This window comes from Acomys minous, assembly GCF_964271855.1.
Source record: "Acomys minous genome assembly, chromosome: 5".
In the NCBI taxonomy this organism is placed as follows: domain Eukaryota; kingdom Metazoa; phylum Chordata; class Mammalia; order Rodentia; family Muridae; genus Acomys; species Acomys minous.
In genome coordinates, this window is record NC_140494.1 from 102,804,511 (window position 1) to 102,818,739 (window position 14,229).

At 43.8% G+C, this 14,229-nt stretch overlaps 1 protein-coding gene across 5 annotated transcripts in view; it reads right to left on the bottom strand.

Moving 5' to 3' along the window:
- ARHGEF12 (Rho guanine nucleotide exchange factor 12) overlaps nt 1–14,229 on the bottom strand; it is a 129,332-nt gene that overhangs the window by 13,114 nt on the left and 101,989 nt on the right. For all 5 annotated transcript variants that reach the window (XM_084783594.1, XM_084783592.1, XM_084783593.1 and 2 more), the window contains 5 exons: nt 10,501–10,626; nt 8,332–8,446; nt 5,079–5,179; nt 1,438–1,515; nt 96–171 (listed from right to left, as the gene is read on the bottom strand). In XM_084783594.1, coding sequence (XP_084639720.1) covers nt 96–171; nt 1,438–1,515; nt 5,079–5,179; nt 8,332–8,446; nt 10,501–10,626 — 496 coding nt within the window. The remainder of the gene's footprint in view (nt 1–95; nt 172–1,437; nt 1,516–5,078; nt 5,180–8,331; nt 8,447–10,500; nt 10,627–14,229) is intronic.

The following is a 14,229-nucleotide window of genomic DNA, read 5'->3' on the forward strand; positions in this document are numbered from 1 at the left end:
CTGACTGGAAACTGTGAATGCGATTCTGCTTCCCACTAGAGCCTCTGCTCTTCTCTCTCCACCCTCTCCAGAGCTCACAGGAACACGGGACTTACCAATGCTTTTATCTCTATTCACCTTCCAGACCAATGGCCCTTCGTGAATCATCTTTCTCTTTGTTAAATCCAAATTCTGCCGAAGTGAAAAGAATTGTACACAAATGACTTCCTATAATATTCCACCAGTGGGGCTATAGCCAGTGAAGCTAGTGTCTCCTCAGAACAGTCGGAACATGTAAAGGTATCATTCACACTCAGCCACAGTACTGCTACCTGTCTTGAGAATGGAGCTGTCCATGTTTAAAACAGCCTGCATAAAACCTTCTTAAAGGGAAGCATCTTACAGAAAAGCATTCACAAGTTGTCTCCAAACCTCCCTCAGGGTGAGGACCAGCTTATGAACGGCATGACAAAGAACCACCACAGGCCCCCACTCCTTAGCTGCAATAAACCAGATGCAGGCGATGTGTGCTGTGTGCGCACATCTGAACAAGGCCTCTGAGTTCCAGAACCCTCATTCCTAGCACTCTTTCTTGCTGAACCATTTCTCCAGCCTCCCAAAGAAAAGTTCTAAAGGACAGCATTTGTTATGAGAGAGCCAAGTACTGACTCTGCCAGCACCTCACTCATTAGTAATAGAGCCATGTTTCAGCATTAGCATCTCAGGGGAGCTCTCAGTCTTTGGAAGGTAAGGGCTACATACATTAGCATGCTTTTTGATAAAACTATTGTACATGACATACAAGTTTGCTTTATTTATTATTTATTTAGGTTTTTCAAGACAAGGTTTCTCTGTGCAGCCTTGGCTGCCCTGGCCTCGACCTTACAGAGATCCTCCTGCCTCTGCCGTGCCCGAAGTACTGGGATTAAAGACATGCGCCACCACACTCGGCTACAAGTATATTAAATAGATATAAAATAAGTCTGCCAAAACAAACACCAGTGAACTGGTATATTTAAAAAGAAGACTAAATATTCTGAAAAGGTTATTAGCATTAAAGCCTAGACATCGGAAGTGGCAATTAGCAAATATTTAGCTATTCCTATGTTGATTTCAGTCCTCATGCTTTTCAAACATGTCATAGAAAAATTATTTTTACTCAGTGATCCATAAAGTTATTGTAGTAAACAGTAAAAGTGCAGAGCAAATTAAAGTATTCTAATAACTAGTGTCCCCAAGTTCTCCAACAATTCCTGCCACATAGCTACAGTTTCTCACAAGACACTCCCCTGACCAACAGGAAAGTACCCTAGACACTGATCAGACATTCAACAAGCAGAACAACCCACGAGGCAGAGCTCCTTCACGGATGGCTATTCCCACTGAGATGTTAATTGCCTGCCAGGCCTTCAGTACATTTTCCTTTATGTTTTTAATTACGGTTAGACCATCTCTCACCCTGAGCTCATCAGCATTTGGGTACTCGGCGAACTTGAGATTGGAGGTGTCAAGGCGACGCTGATAGTCTTCTAAGCGCTGAAAGTGAAACAGAACGGAGCCAAGGTTAAGGCTTTGGGCATCAGTGACCTCCTCGTTTTTACATCACCTGCATCTCACAGAAGTCACTACAATGCTAGACATGACAGACAACCTTCATCACACCTTCCTTCCCTCACCATGGTGATACTCACTTGCTAGTTTCCCCTTCCTCTCCAGCTGTCTCTTCTCAATCTAAGTAAGCTTATACCTATTTTCTGAATATATAAACCATGTACATAGTACAAAATGCAGATGGTACTATGATGTATATGATAAAAAGCATTCTTGTCCCACCCCTGATGCCCTCCTATTTTCTTTAAAGAAGCAATCGGTGATGTTCAATTCTTGGGTAACTTTTGAGAAAATCCTATGCAAAGAGAATACACACGTGTATGAGTCTGTATCTGTGTGTGCTGTTGTGTATATACACAGCCTTTTAAAACAAGATGTGGGAGCAGCTGGGCATGGTGACACACGCCTATAATCCCAGCATTTAGGGAGGCAGAGGCAGGAGGATAACTGTGAGTTCGAGGCCAGGTCTACAAAGCAAGGCCAGGACAGCCAAGGCTACACAGGAAAATCGTGTCTCAAAACAACAACAACAAAAACAAGATGTGAGAGTATAATACTGGCATCCCTTCAGCATCCCCAGAACACATTCCTCTTATCTGTTCACAAATCTGGGTTTGTTTGTTTTTGTCAACTTAACACATCTGGGAAGAGGGAACCTCAATTAAGAATGCCTCCATAGACTGTAGGCAAGTGTGGGGGGCATTGTTTTGATTACTGACTGATGCTGAGGGCCCAGCCCATTGCAGGCTGTGCCACCTTTGGCAGGTGGCCCTGGGTTGTGTAAGAGGCAAGCTGAGCACGCCATGGGGAGCTAGGCAGTAAGCTGCCTCCGTGGCCTCCGCTTCAGCTCCTGCCTCCAGGCTCCTGGCTTGGCTTCCCAACGATGAGCTACAGTATGGGAATGTAAGCCAAGAAACCTTTTCCTTGCTGAGATGATTTTGGCCAGTGTTTTATCAGAGCAAGAGAGAAGCAACCTAGGACACACAGGTATTCCTCCTCCTCAGTGTACAGGGTTCATCAGTTTATCTCAGAGAATGCTTTCCAGTAGCAGAGAGAGAGAGAGATGTGTTTTCTTAAATAACCACACAGCATCCAAGCTTCAAACTCTGTGCATCAATTTATAATTACACTTTACTAATGGACATTGAGGTCACTTATGATGTTTAACAATAACAAATGATACTATAACAAAATAGCTTTTAGTCATATATGTTGTAACCCTATATAGATATGTATGATGTCTAATCATGCATGTTGTACACCTATATAAATATGTTTGTGTGACAAATTTCTAAAAGCTATTGCTTCAAAGGGTTTGAGCATTTTTCATCAGAACAAGTTCTAAATGTAGAAGAGGCTCTTATGTGTAAACATCTGTACACCACACTCCACAACCAACGATCACTGTGTCCATTACAGACTGTCCGTCTCTTCGTCTCCTACCTACACAGTCAGTCTACCTTATGCTCTAGATCACTTCTAAATACTCAAGTGTAAGCACACACCCCACTAAATGCTGCAGCATGCATACCATTATAGGATGCATATCATTAAAGTCACTATTTATTACTGGTTTCTTTTTAAAGTTTATGTATGCAGAAGTATGCATGCATATGTGTGTATGCATGCAAGGGCCTCATGTGGAGGTCAGGAGAAAGTTTGTGGAAGAGTCAGCTCTCTCCTTCCAGCATGCGGACACTAGGGACTGAACCCAGGTTGCCAGGCTTGGCAGCAGGCTCCTTCATCTGCTAAACCATCTTGCCAGCCCTTTTGGTTCCTTTTTAAAGCTTTATACACATAAAGATGCATGCAGTTTGAGTAGTTTTCCACAAATTCTGACAAGCAATACACTTACACAACTCAATCTCATACCAAGACATGAAGAATTAGTATGGTCCTAAAAAGGTTCCAGACATTTCTTCCCAGTTTATCTATTAAATACATGCCCTGTGGCAATTCTTTTTCTTATTTATTTTCCTATTACAAATAAGCTTAGTATCTTACAAGCTCACACAAACAAAATTCTGAGTACGTGTTCTTTATGTCTGGTTTCTCTCACTCATTATGATGTTAATTAGAGCCATTCTTCTCTCTCTCTGGTAGCCTCCGAAGTTACATTCCGTAAGTACACCACAATTGGTTTACCTACTCTCCTGCTGAATTCTTGAGCTGTTTCAGTTTGGGGTGACCATGAATAAAGCTACCATAAAAACTCTTGAACATTTCTCTTCAGTAAGAGCTGCCGAGCCGCATACAGAAGTACAGGCACAGGCCCTTTCATTTCCTCCTGGGTTGCACAGTTTTCCTAAAGCCTTTCCAATAAAACTGTCACACTCAGCTAAGACAGCCATGCCCACAAATGCAAAGGCCTCTCCATGTGCACAATCTGATGTTTCTCTCTTTAGCACAATTGAGAGTTGGGCTCACTACACATCTCTGCCTGCTGTTCTGAACTGAATTCATCTTCTCCACAAGCCTGTGGCGTCTCCATGCCTCTTCTCTATCCACACGTGCAAGCCAGAAACCTCAGCATTTCTTCTTGACATTGTCTCCACTCATACCCTTCTCTCAGTGCGCAAGTTCTGCCAACTGTGCTCTCCAGTACCTCTCCAGCTCCTGCCTTGCTCGATGACGCTGCCACTGCTGGTCCTGGACTGCTACCTGGACTCCCCTGACACTACCCTCCTCCTTAACCTACTCTTCATGGGGCAATTTGATTCATACCTTTAGTAGCATGGTTTTACTGCTCTTTAAACAAAAATTCAAGTCTTTAATATGGTAGGAAAAGCCCTGCAAGATTCAGTCCTCATCTAATCTTTTTATTTAATGGTTTACTTGTTTCTATTGTATGTACAGTGGTGTTCTTGCTGCTTGTATGTGTGCGTGATGGTGTCAGATCCCCTGGAACTGGAGCCACAGATAGCTGTGAACTGTCAGGTGGGTGCTGGGAACTGAATCCGGGTCCTTTGGAAGATTATCTAGCGCTCTTAACCACTGAGCCAACTCTCCAGGCCCTCATCTAATCTTTAAATTACTACATCTAGCTTGCACTTCATACCGTTTTTGGTTCATTTCTGTTCTTTGTGTGGTTCAAATGTCAACTCTTCAAACACTCTTAAGGCACCGCCTGACATTTCTAAAGTAGGCTGGCCCTACTGGACGCTCAGAGCACTGGAAACTCTCCTTCTTCACAAACAACGTAAGGCATAAATCTCCTGCTCTGAGAACACAAGCCCCATTTGTTCATGCCCTCCACATCGGGCATGCAGTATATGTTCCACAAACAGCTGCTGAGTAAACAAGGACAAATGAGCAAACAGAGAGCTTGAGGCGCTCAGGAGTCAAATGCTTCTGACAGACAACCTGGACCCAGCAAACAAATGTCCTGCTCATCATTTGTATAATGATACTTTATTATTATTTCATATTTCAGATACACCAACTTAATTTTCTCCAAGGCCACCCTGTATCTTGCTTCTCCCTCTTACCTGCTTGTTTTCGGCCTCCCTGACAGCCTGATTTACATAATTTAAGATCTGACGACAATGATCTGCAGCCTTCTTCACCTTCTCCCTTTCTGGAGGCCATTCTACATGTGGGGAAGTAATGGAAGATGAAGAAAATTAGGGAAATAAGAAAATACACACACACAGAAGATTTCATTTTAGCCAAACTAGCATAAGAAGATATATACTATTACCGTCAACATTTTTAAACTATGTTGAAACCTATGGTCTTTAAACAGGTAAGACTTCTGATATTATAACCTGAAACATACATTCTCATAAACAGAGGGGGGAGGGGGCAGGCTCCTTATAAAGCTGAGGCAGGAGGATCACAAGCTTGAGGTCATGCTAAGACCTGTTTTGAAATATTCTGTTTTGTTTTGTTTTTCAAGACAGGATTTCTCTGTATCTTAGAGCTCACTCTGTAGACCAGGCCAGCCTCAAACTCACAGAGATCCTCCTGCCTCTGCCTCCCAAGTGCTGGGATTAAAAGCATGTGCCACCATTGGCCGGCTCAAAATACGTTTTTAAAGGGACTGGCAACTGCAGTTTATTGACAGAGCCCTTGCCTAACATGTGCAAAAGACAAGTCAATCTCAGTTCTGAATAAAATGAAAAGAAAAAGAAAGAAGAAACCACAGTACAGAAGCCTAGATGCAAGAGTGATGCTTTTTACAATGCATTAAAACTCCAGTTGTGTTTTCCCAGAAAAGGCCTGTGGGAGCTGTACAGACAGGGCCCTCTGCTCTCCCTGGAACCGAATGGCCATTTGGTCTGTTTTGCAGTCTTTCTTATGTAATATCCTCTAAGAATTCCAGAGTAAGTCTGCATTTGAACCATAGTTAAAGGAACTACAACACTAGTAATGCTAAAAGATGAAGCTCAGCCATACCACAGGCCTTCTGTCATCTCTGCACTAACAAGAACCACCAAACTGGAGTCAAAGCCATACCCTCCAGCGGAGTGCGACAGCTCCACTGGGCAGACACTGTAAGGCCACTTTTCTGCCAAGCACTACAGTGTGTGATCCCAATATGTACTCCTAGCACAGAGAGATGCAGGTGTGGTGGTGCCTGCTCTCCCACCATCTAGCACAGAGAGATGCAGGTGTGATGGTGCCTGCCTGCTCTCCCACCATCTAGCACAGAGAGATGCAGGTGTGGTGGTGCCTGCCTGCTCTCCCACCATCTAGCACAGAGAGATGCAGGTGTGGTGGTGCCTGCCCGCTATCCCACCATCTAGCACAGTGAGATGCAGGTGTGGTGGTGCCTGCCCGCTATCCCACCATCTAGCACAGTGAGATGCAGGTGTGGTGGTGCCTGCCTGCTACCTCACCATCTAGCACAGAGAGATGCAGGTGTGGTGGTGCCTGCCCGCTCTCCCACCATCTAGCACAGTGAGATGCAGGTGTGGTGGTGCCTGCCTGCTCTCCCACCATCTAGCACAGAGAGATGCAGGTGTGGTGGTGCCTGCCCGCTATCCCACCATCTAGCACAGAGAGATGCAGGTGTGGTGGTGCCTGCCCGCTATCCCACCATCTAGCACAGAGAGATGCAGGTGTGGTGGTGCCTGCCCGCTATCCCACCATCTAGCACAGTGAGATGCAGGTGTGGTGGTGCCTGCCCGCTCTCCCACCATCTAGCACAGTGAGATGCAGGTGTGGTGGTGCCTGCCTGCTACCTCACCATCTAGCACAGAGAGATGCAGGTGTGGTGGTGCCTGCCCGCTCTCCCACCATCTAGCACAGTGAGATGCAGGTGTGGTGGTGCCTGCCTGCTCTCCCACCATCTAGCACAGAGAGATGCAGGTGTGGTGGTGCCTGCCCGCTCTCCCACCATCTAGCACAGTGAGATGCAGGTGTGGTGGTGCCTGCCTGCTACCTCACCATCTAGCACAGAGAGATGCAGGTGTGGTGGTGCCTGCCCGCTCTCCCACCATCTAGCACAGTGAGATGCAGGTGTGGTGGTGCCTGCCTGCTCTCCCACCATCTAGCACAGAGAGATGCAGGTGTGGTGGTGCCTGCCCGCTCTCCCACCATCTAGCACAGTGAGATGCAGGTGTGGTGGTGCCTGCCCGCTCTCCCACCATCTAGCACAGAGAGATGCAGGTGTGGTGGTGCCTGCCCGCTCTCCCACCATCTAGCACAGTGAGATGCAGGTGTGGTGGTGCCTGCCTGCTACCTCACCATCTAGCACAGAGAGATGCAGGTGTGGTGGTGCCTGCCCGCTCTCCCACCATCTAGCACAGTGAGATGCAGGTGTGGTGGTGCCTGCCTGCTCTCCCACCATCTAGCACAGAGAGATGCAGGTGTGGTGGTGCCTGCCCGCTATCCCAGCATCTAGCACAGTTGTTCGCAACCTTCCAAATGCTGCGACTCTTCAATACAGTTCCTCATGTTATGGTGACCCCTACCATAAAAGTATTTTCCTTGTTACTTCATAATTGTAATTTTGCTACTTTTATGAATCATAATATTTTTTGGAGATAGGAGTTTGTCAAAGGGGTTGTGACCTACAGACTGAGAACCACTGACCTAGGAGGCAAGAATAGGAGTATTAGGAGTTCAAGGACACCCTTGGGCACATGTGGAGCTCAAGAAGAGCCTGCGCTCTGTGAGACTTTGTCTTTAAAAAATAATAATTGCTGGGTAGAATGGTGCATGCCTTTAACCCCAGCACTTGGGAGGCAGAGGCAGGTAAACCTCTGTGAGTTGGAGGTCAGCCTGGTCTACAGAGTAAGTTCCAGGACAGCCACGGCTACACAGAGAAACACTGTCTTTTAAAAAAGGAAGAAAGGAAATAAAAACCAGGCAGTGACCTTACTGTGATCCTTGTAACACAGTACTCCAAACTCTATTTCTGAACTACTAACAGGGTACAGTTCAAACAGGCTGGACAACATCTTCTTAGAAAATGCCTGCCATACAACTGGCAGAAATCAAAACTCTATGTATGCATCCGTATGCTATGAAAACTTCCTTATTTAACCAAGGACATATTTTTGGTTTTTATTCTTAACTTTAGAATTATGTGTGTATTATCTGTGTAAGAATCTATGCATATGGGTGCTCACAGCCCAGAGAGCTCTCATGGAGCTGGAGTTACAGTGGTTGTGAGCCACTGGGTGTTGCTGCTGGGTACTGTTTTATAAAATTAACTGTATAGGACCTCAGCTCTGGTCCTTGCAAGAACACTCAACCACTGAACTGTTTCTCCAGTCGGCCCGAATGCTGTACCTGTGTATTTGGCGATATTATCCAAGAGCAGCGGGTATTTAGTAAGCCTCTGCATCTGGGTGGGAATGATGTCCTTCAGCTGAAGACGGCGACACAGGGGGTTGCTCTCAGCATCCTAAAATTAAAGTGAAAGAAGTCAGTTCATGATGCATATCAGAAGCAATTACAAAACATGTATCATATATTTACTACAGGTGCCCACTGTAACAGAGGTCTGGCTATTAGACCAAGATGTTTCTACTTCTGTTTTCCTCTCTTACAGTATCACAGAGGTTGCAGTGTTTTTGCTTATGTTTAAACATGGGCTAAAAGCATCTATGATAAACTCTTTTGTAGTACATGGCTTTAACCACCTTTTCAGAAATGTAGGCACATTTTCCTGACTGGCATTCCTACCAAAAGTTCATTTACTACACTGGGCAGTGGTGGCGCACGGCTTCAATCCGAGCACTCGAGAGGCAGAAGACTGAGGCCAGCCTGGTCTACAGAGTGAGTTTGGGAATAGGCAAAGCTACAGAGAAACTCTGTCTCAAAATTTTTTTTTTAAAAAGCTCAGGATTTCCTAACTTCTTACCCACCATTCCAAGCAGATATACAATGGATCACTAGTCTGGATATGCCAGCTCATATGCATCATGGGTCTACAGAACTTTAAAGTTACATGACAATACATATTTCCGACTCTTTGGGCCAGTCTTACTCACAACTATTTAGTTCACTGTTTTCGCAAAGAGCAGTGACAGATGACTGAGCATGGCTTCATGCAATACAGAAGAGAACCTTTAAGGTGTCCTTCAACAGTCCCGTTCTCTGGTATATGTGAGCCCAGCCCCTTGAGAGTAGGTAGAAACTGTTTTAGTCTACTATCACTTGATTTTGGTTTAATCAAAAAAAAAAAAAAAAAAAAAAAAAAAGAAAGAAAGAAAGAAAGAAAAAAAGGAAGGTGAGCCTGGCTTAATCAGAGGGGGCTGGGATCCCAACTCTAGTCCTTGCAAGAGCAGGAAGTGCTCTTAACCACTGAGCCACCACCTCTCAGCCCCCTGACTCTAAAAACAATCTGGACCAGAGAAGGATTCCTACTGGCTCGGAAAAAAAGCAAATATCCATCTGTCAACTGCCTAAAGGGCCACAGGAAGATAGACAGGCGTCCTAGCACCTAGGACTAGTTCCTAGACAGCAACAAGCAACACAGCAGGACCACATTTTCCATGAATGAATGAATGAATACAACAACCAACAGTTTAAACAAACCTCAGCGAGGATTGCAACTCTATCCTACATTTTGATAAATCCAAGCCATGCTCTGAAAGCACAGAAACTATGACTGCTGTCTAACAATGCAGCAAGAGCAATTAAATGCATGATGTCCAAAGAACTTTATTTATAAAGCAGGCAGGTGGCTGGAGAAGGCCGAGGGGCCACAGTTCCAGACTCCTATCTATTCCTCTTCCTACCCCAAGACTGCTACAGTCTTCCCAAGCCTGGTAAAAAACCGAACATCTCAAACGCGAACAACATGCTTTTCATATGTGGATACAAGCCAGGCCTGATGGCATAGGCCTGTAACCTCACGGCCAGCATGGATACAGGGCAACAAGCCTGGGCAATTTAATAGGACCTTACCGCAAAAGGCTATGAAAAGGGTTGGGCACATAGCTCATGGAAGAATGCTTGCTGAGACCACAGAACGACTAAATGTGGCTTTTTCCTAATGAAAACTGCTATGGCAACATAAATACCTATGTCAAATATTTCAATCTTCGTATGTGCTTTTAATATTCATTTTATTTTATTATTTTATTATTCATCATTCCAAAATCTACTTTATTCCTCCCAATAACTTCAAGAGGCAATGTAAAACTCTTTTAACATGCTGACATATTGGGTTGGGTTGGAGTAATGGCTCAGTGGTTAAGAGGTCCCAGGTTCAGTTTCCAGCACCTATGTGGCGGTGGCTCAGATCTACCTGTACCCCTAGCCCCAGGGAATTCAACGGCTACTTGTGCCCTCTAAGGACCAGACACAGATACAGGCAAAACACCCAAACTCATAAAATAAAAACACAAATGAAAGGAAAATAAATGTTAACACAGATGAACACTGTATGTAAGTCAGAATTCCTCAAGTTTATTCTATAATTAATACAAAGCATGTAGCTTTTTAACTCACTTGCACAAAAGTCTGGAATCGAGAATCCTTTTTCTGACGAGACTTGATCATTTCCAGGGCAAAAGGCTGGTTACTACAGAAGGTAGCAGCAGCTTGCTTCAACTTCTCCTCCCCGGGTCCACTGAACTGTGCCAAGGACACAAGTAAAGAGAGTGAAATATGGAGCATACATACATGAGGCCAAGTGAGACGAGAGGCAACCTCAGTCCTCTCGACATTCCAGGAAGGACAAGAGACAGAACGCTGTACGTACACACAGCATCAGTGCTGCATTACCAAGAACTCACCCTGACACCTTCAGCCCATATGCCAGTCTCTTCCTGCCAATAGCTTGCAAGAATGTATTACCTTTCAGTCTGCACTGCTTCCAAATTACAAAGAGTGCTATCAGGAGAATACAAGACACAAAAGGCCTGGAGACTGAGATTATTATTTCCTTTTCACCTGGCACCTTTGCCAGAACACTCCTACTGCTCTGGGCAGGAAATCCTGTGTTGGCAGCTTTCTTTCCCACTCACTATGAAATGCACTACAACCACAAGCAGAACAGAAACAAAAGTAAATTCCTTGTTGTTTCACCTGTGCAGGGGCTGAAGGGGCCTGGGTGTAATCTATGAATTTGTAAGCCTCTTTTGCAAATATGTTTTATGCCTTTTACTTGTAAATTTATATTTGTTATAATTAACCTGTAGGTTTGTTCACTCACACCCTAACTTGAAGGTTCTTGATGAAATGTTTAAGTACTTTGCTCATGAGGGGGTCTTATAAGTAAAAAAACCTTTTTTTGTTGTTGTTGTTGTTTTAAACTATCACTTCTATTTTGTTTATTTTTGCTTTAGAGTGGTTCTCAGCCTTTTTAATGCTGCAACCCTTTAATATAGTTCCACATGTTGTGGTGACCCCCAACCATAAAATTATTCTCATTGCTACTTCTTAACTGTAATTTTGCTACTATTATGAATCATAGTATAAATACCTGTGTTTTCTGGTGGTCTTAGGGGTCCCTGTGAAAGGATCACTTGACTCCCAAAAGGGTTGTGACCCTTAGGCTGCGAACCACTGCACTAGGCAACCCAGGCTGGCCTCACTCCCACTCGCCCTGTCCTGCCTAAGTGTAGGCACTGCACACATGTATTTTTTACAGCTAGCTTTCCTTCCACGTCTATACTTAGAAATAACTTAAGAGGGCTTTCCGTACAATCTTCCACATTTCCAAAAGTCTATTATACAGAAAGGCATTTTGGAAATTGTTCTTTTGTAGCATATCTGTAGATGAATTATTTCCTTCAAATATGGTCCATAAAAGAATATTCTAACTGGTCAAAGTTTGGATTGTTATTCTCTTTTGACCAAGATGCTCAGGCTAAGAAAGTGGTCCAGTGGTTGAACACTTGTGTCATACTCACAAGGCCCTAAGTTCAATCACTAGCACTGAGAAAATAACACTGAAAGGTTAGACTGGCAAAATTACTAGCATGTTATTTATCAAAGGACTAGAGAAACATGAAGAACAGGTGAGTTTGTAAAAAGAAATCGCAGAGTTCTACAGTCACTCTATAAATACTTTACACTCAGACAACAGGTTTCTAAGGGACAAACACTGGGGAAGAAATTCTCTAAATTCTCTCTTGTTCACTCATGCTTGTGTGTGTGTTCTCCCTCCCTCCCTCCCTCCCTCTCTCACAATATGTGTGTGTACACATATATATATACATGTATATACATACATGCATATGTATATGTATATATATATACTCTATATATAGATATGTAGAATATGAGTATACAGTATACAAATATGAATGTTTATGTATCAGCAATCAGGTGTGGTCAGAGTGGTAAAGAAGGTACTATGGAAGCTGCCATGGGATAAAAGCAGCCAATAGCCTTACCCAACTGTAAAGCCCACAAACCACAATAAAGATGAGTCCAGCAGGTCATCTAATGGTGCAGTAGTGGCACTGTTACCTTGGGGGTAACCAACAGCTGCCTAGTTGGGTTTCAGGCCCACTCAACAGGAGGGAATTGATGCCTAGGACTGTAAACCCGTGTAAATGTCTGTAGCTGAGAGGTCATAGACCCTAGAAGAACCCGCTGCTGCCCCTTCACTAAAACAACATAATTTCTAAGTCTTCTAAACACTCATCCTTATACCCAGAGATAAGTATAACTCATCCTACATCAAAACAACTTCTTTTTGCAATAGATGGAGGCTACTGCAGAGATCCACAACTGGTTAAAAACGCAGCAAATCAGTGACTGTGGGGTGCCCAGTCCTAGCTGGTATACCTACACTGCAATCCTTATAGCTAAGGATCAGAGGACAATCACAGAAGGTGCGGTAGCAGGTTGTAAGAGCCACAGAACCAGGACACCTGCTGCAAGACAGTGTCTGCTAGACATGACGGGGATGCTGCGTGTCTGAAAAAATCTCAACATTACTGTTGCCTGAACAAGACCTACATAACGACACTACCAGTAAATAGGCCAACCCAGATAGGGCAGCTCTGATAAAGCCCCGACCCTAGATGAAGAGCTACAGGGAATCAATGGCTGCTGAGACAGGGAGAATCTGTTTTCTCCAGGGGTGAGACTGAAAGGCTAACCAATCTCAAGAGATTATCCAAACACATGTAAAAGCAATGTTAATGGACTTGGTAGGTGTGTGTGTGTGTTGGGGGTGGGGAGGAGACAGACAGATAGACAGAGACAAAGACAGAGACAGATAGAGAGACTGACAGATAAAGAAGACATCCGAGCTAAAACTTGGAAATAATGCAAGTATAGTATTCATGTATAAAACTCTCAAAATTAAACAAAATAAACATAGTAGAAGAGGGGCTGGTGAGAGGCTCAAAGTACCTGCCATGTAGGCTTGACACCTGAGTTTGACCTCCAGAACCTACTTGGAGGAGAGAAGCCAGCTCACCCAGAGAAGCTGTCCTCTGACCCCAGCACATGCACCAGGACACAAACATGCCCTCTCCCCAATGACTGTAATAGACAGGTTTTAAATACACAAGGAGAGGAAACAAAAGCAGAGCTCAGAGCTAGAGCACAAGCTTAGTGTGTACAAGGCCCTGGCCACAAAGCCACGCACCAAAAAAAGTAGGTAAACCAAAAACTGGCAATATTAAATACAGATCTAAAGACCTCTTGATGCTTTTACTTTTAGTTTTTTTTTTTTTTTTTAAGATTGAATTATTTATTTATTTACTTATTTAATGTATATGAGCACTCTATATGATTGTGCACCTGCAGGCCAGAAGAGGGCATCAGATCACACAAGAGATGGCTGTAAGCCACCATGTGGTTGCTGGGAATTGAACTCAAAACTATCTGGAAGAGCAGACAAAGATCTTAACCACTGAGCCATCTCTCCAGGCCCTACTTTTAGTTTTTATGATAACTATTTCCCCCTAAATCAACACTTGATATCCAATGGATAACAAATCAGATTAGTTTATTAATCCTGTTCCCCGACTCCTATTTTTAAATACAATTGGTTAAGAATATACTTCTTGGGATAGGAGGTGGTACAATGCTTGCCTAATATATGTAAAGCCCTGGGTTCTATCTTTAGCACTGAAAAACAAAAACAAACAAAACAAAACAAAACAAAACAAAACAAACCCTTTTTGGGGTCCTGTTATGCTGACAGATCTATTTTACCATATGATGAAATAACCAACTATGATTTTGTGCTTTAATAACAATCTTTAAAACAGC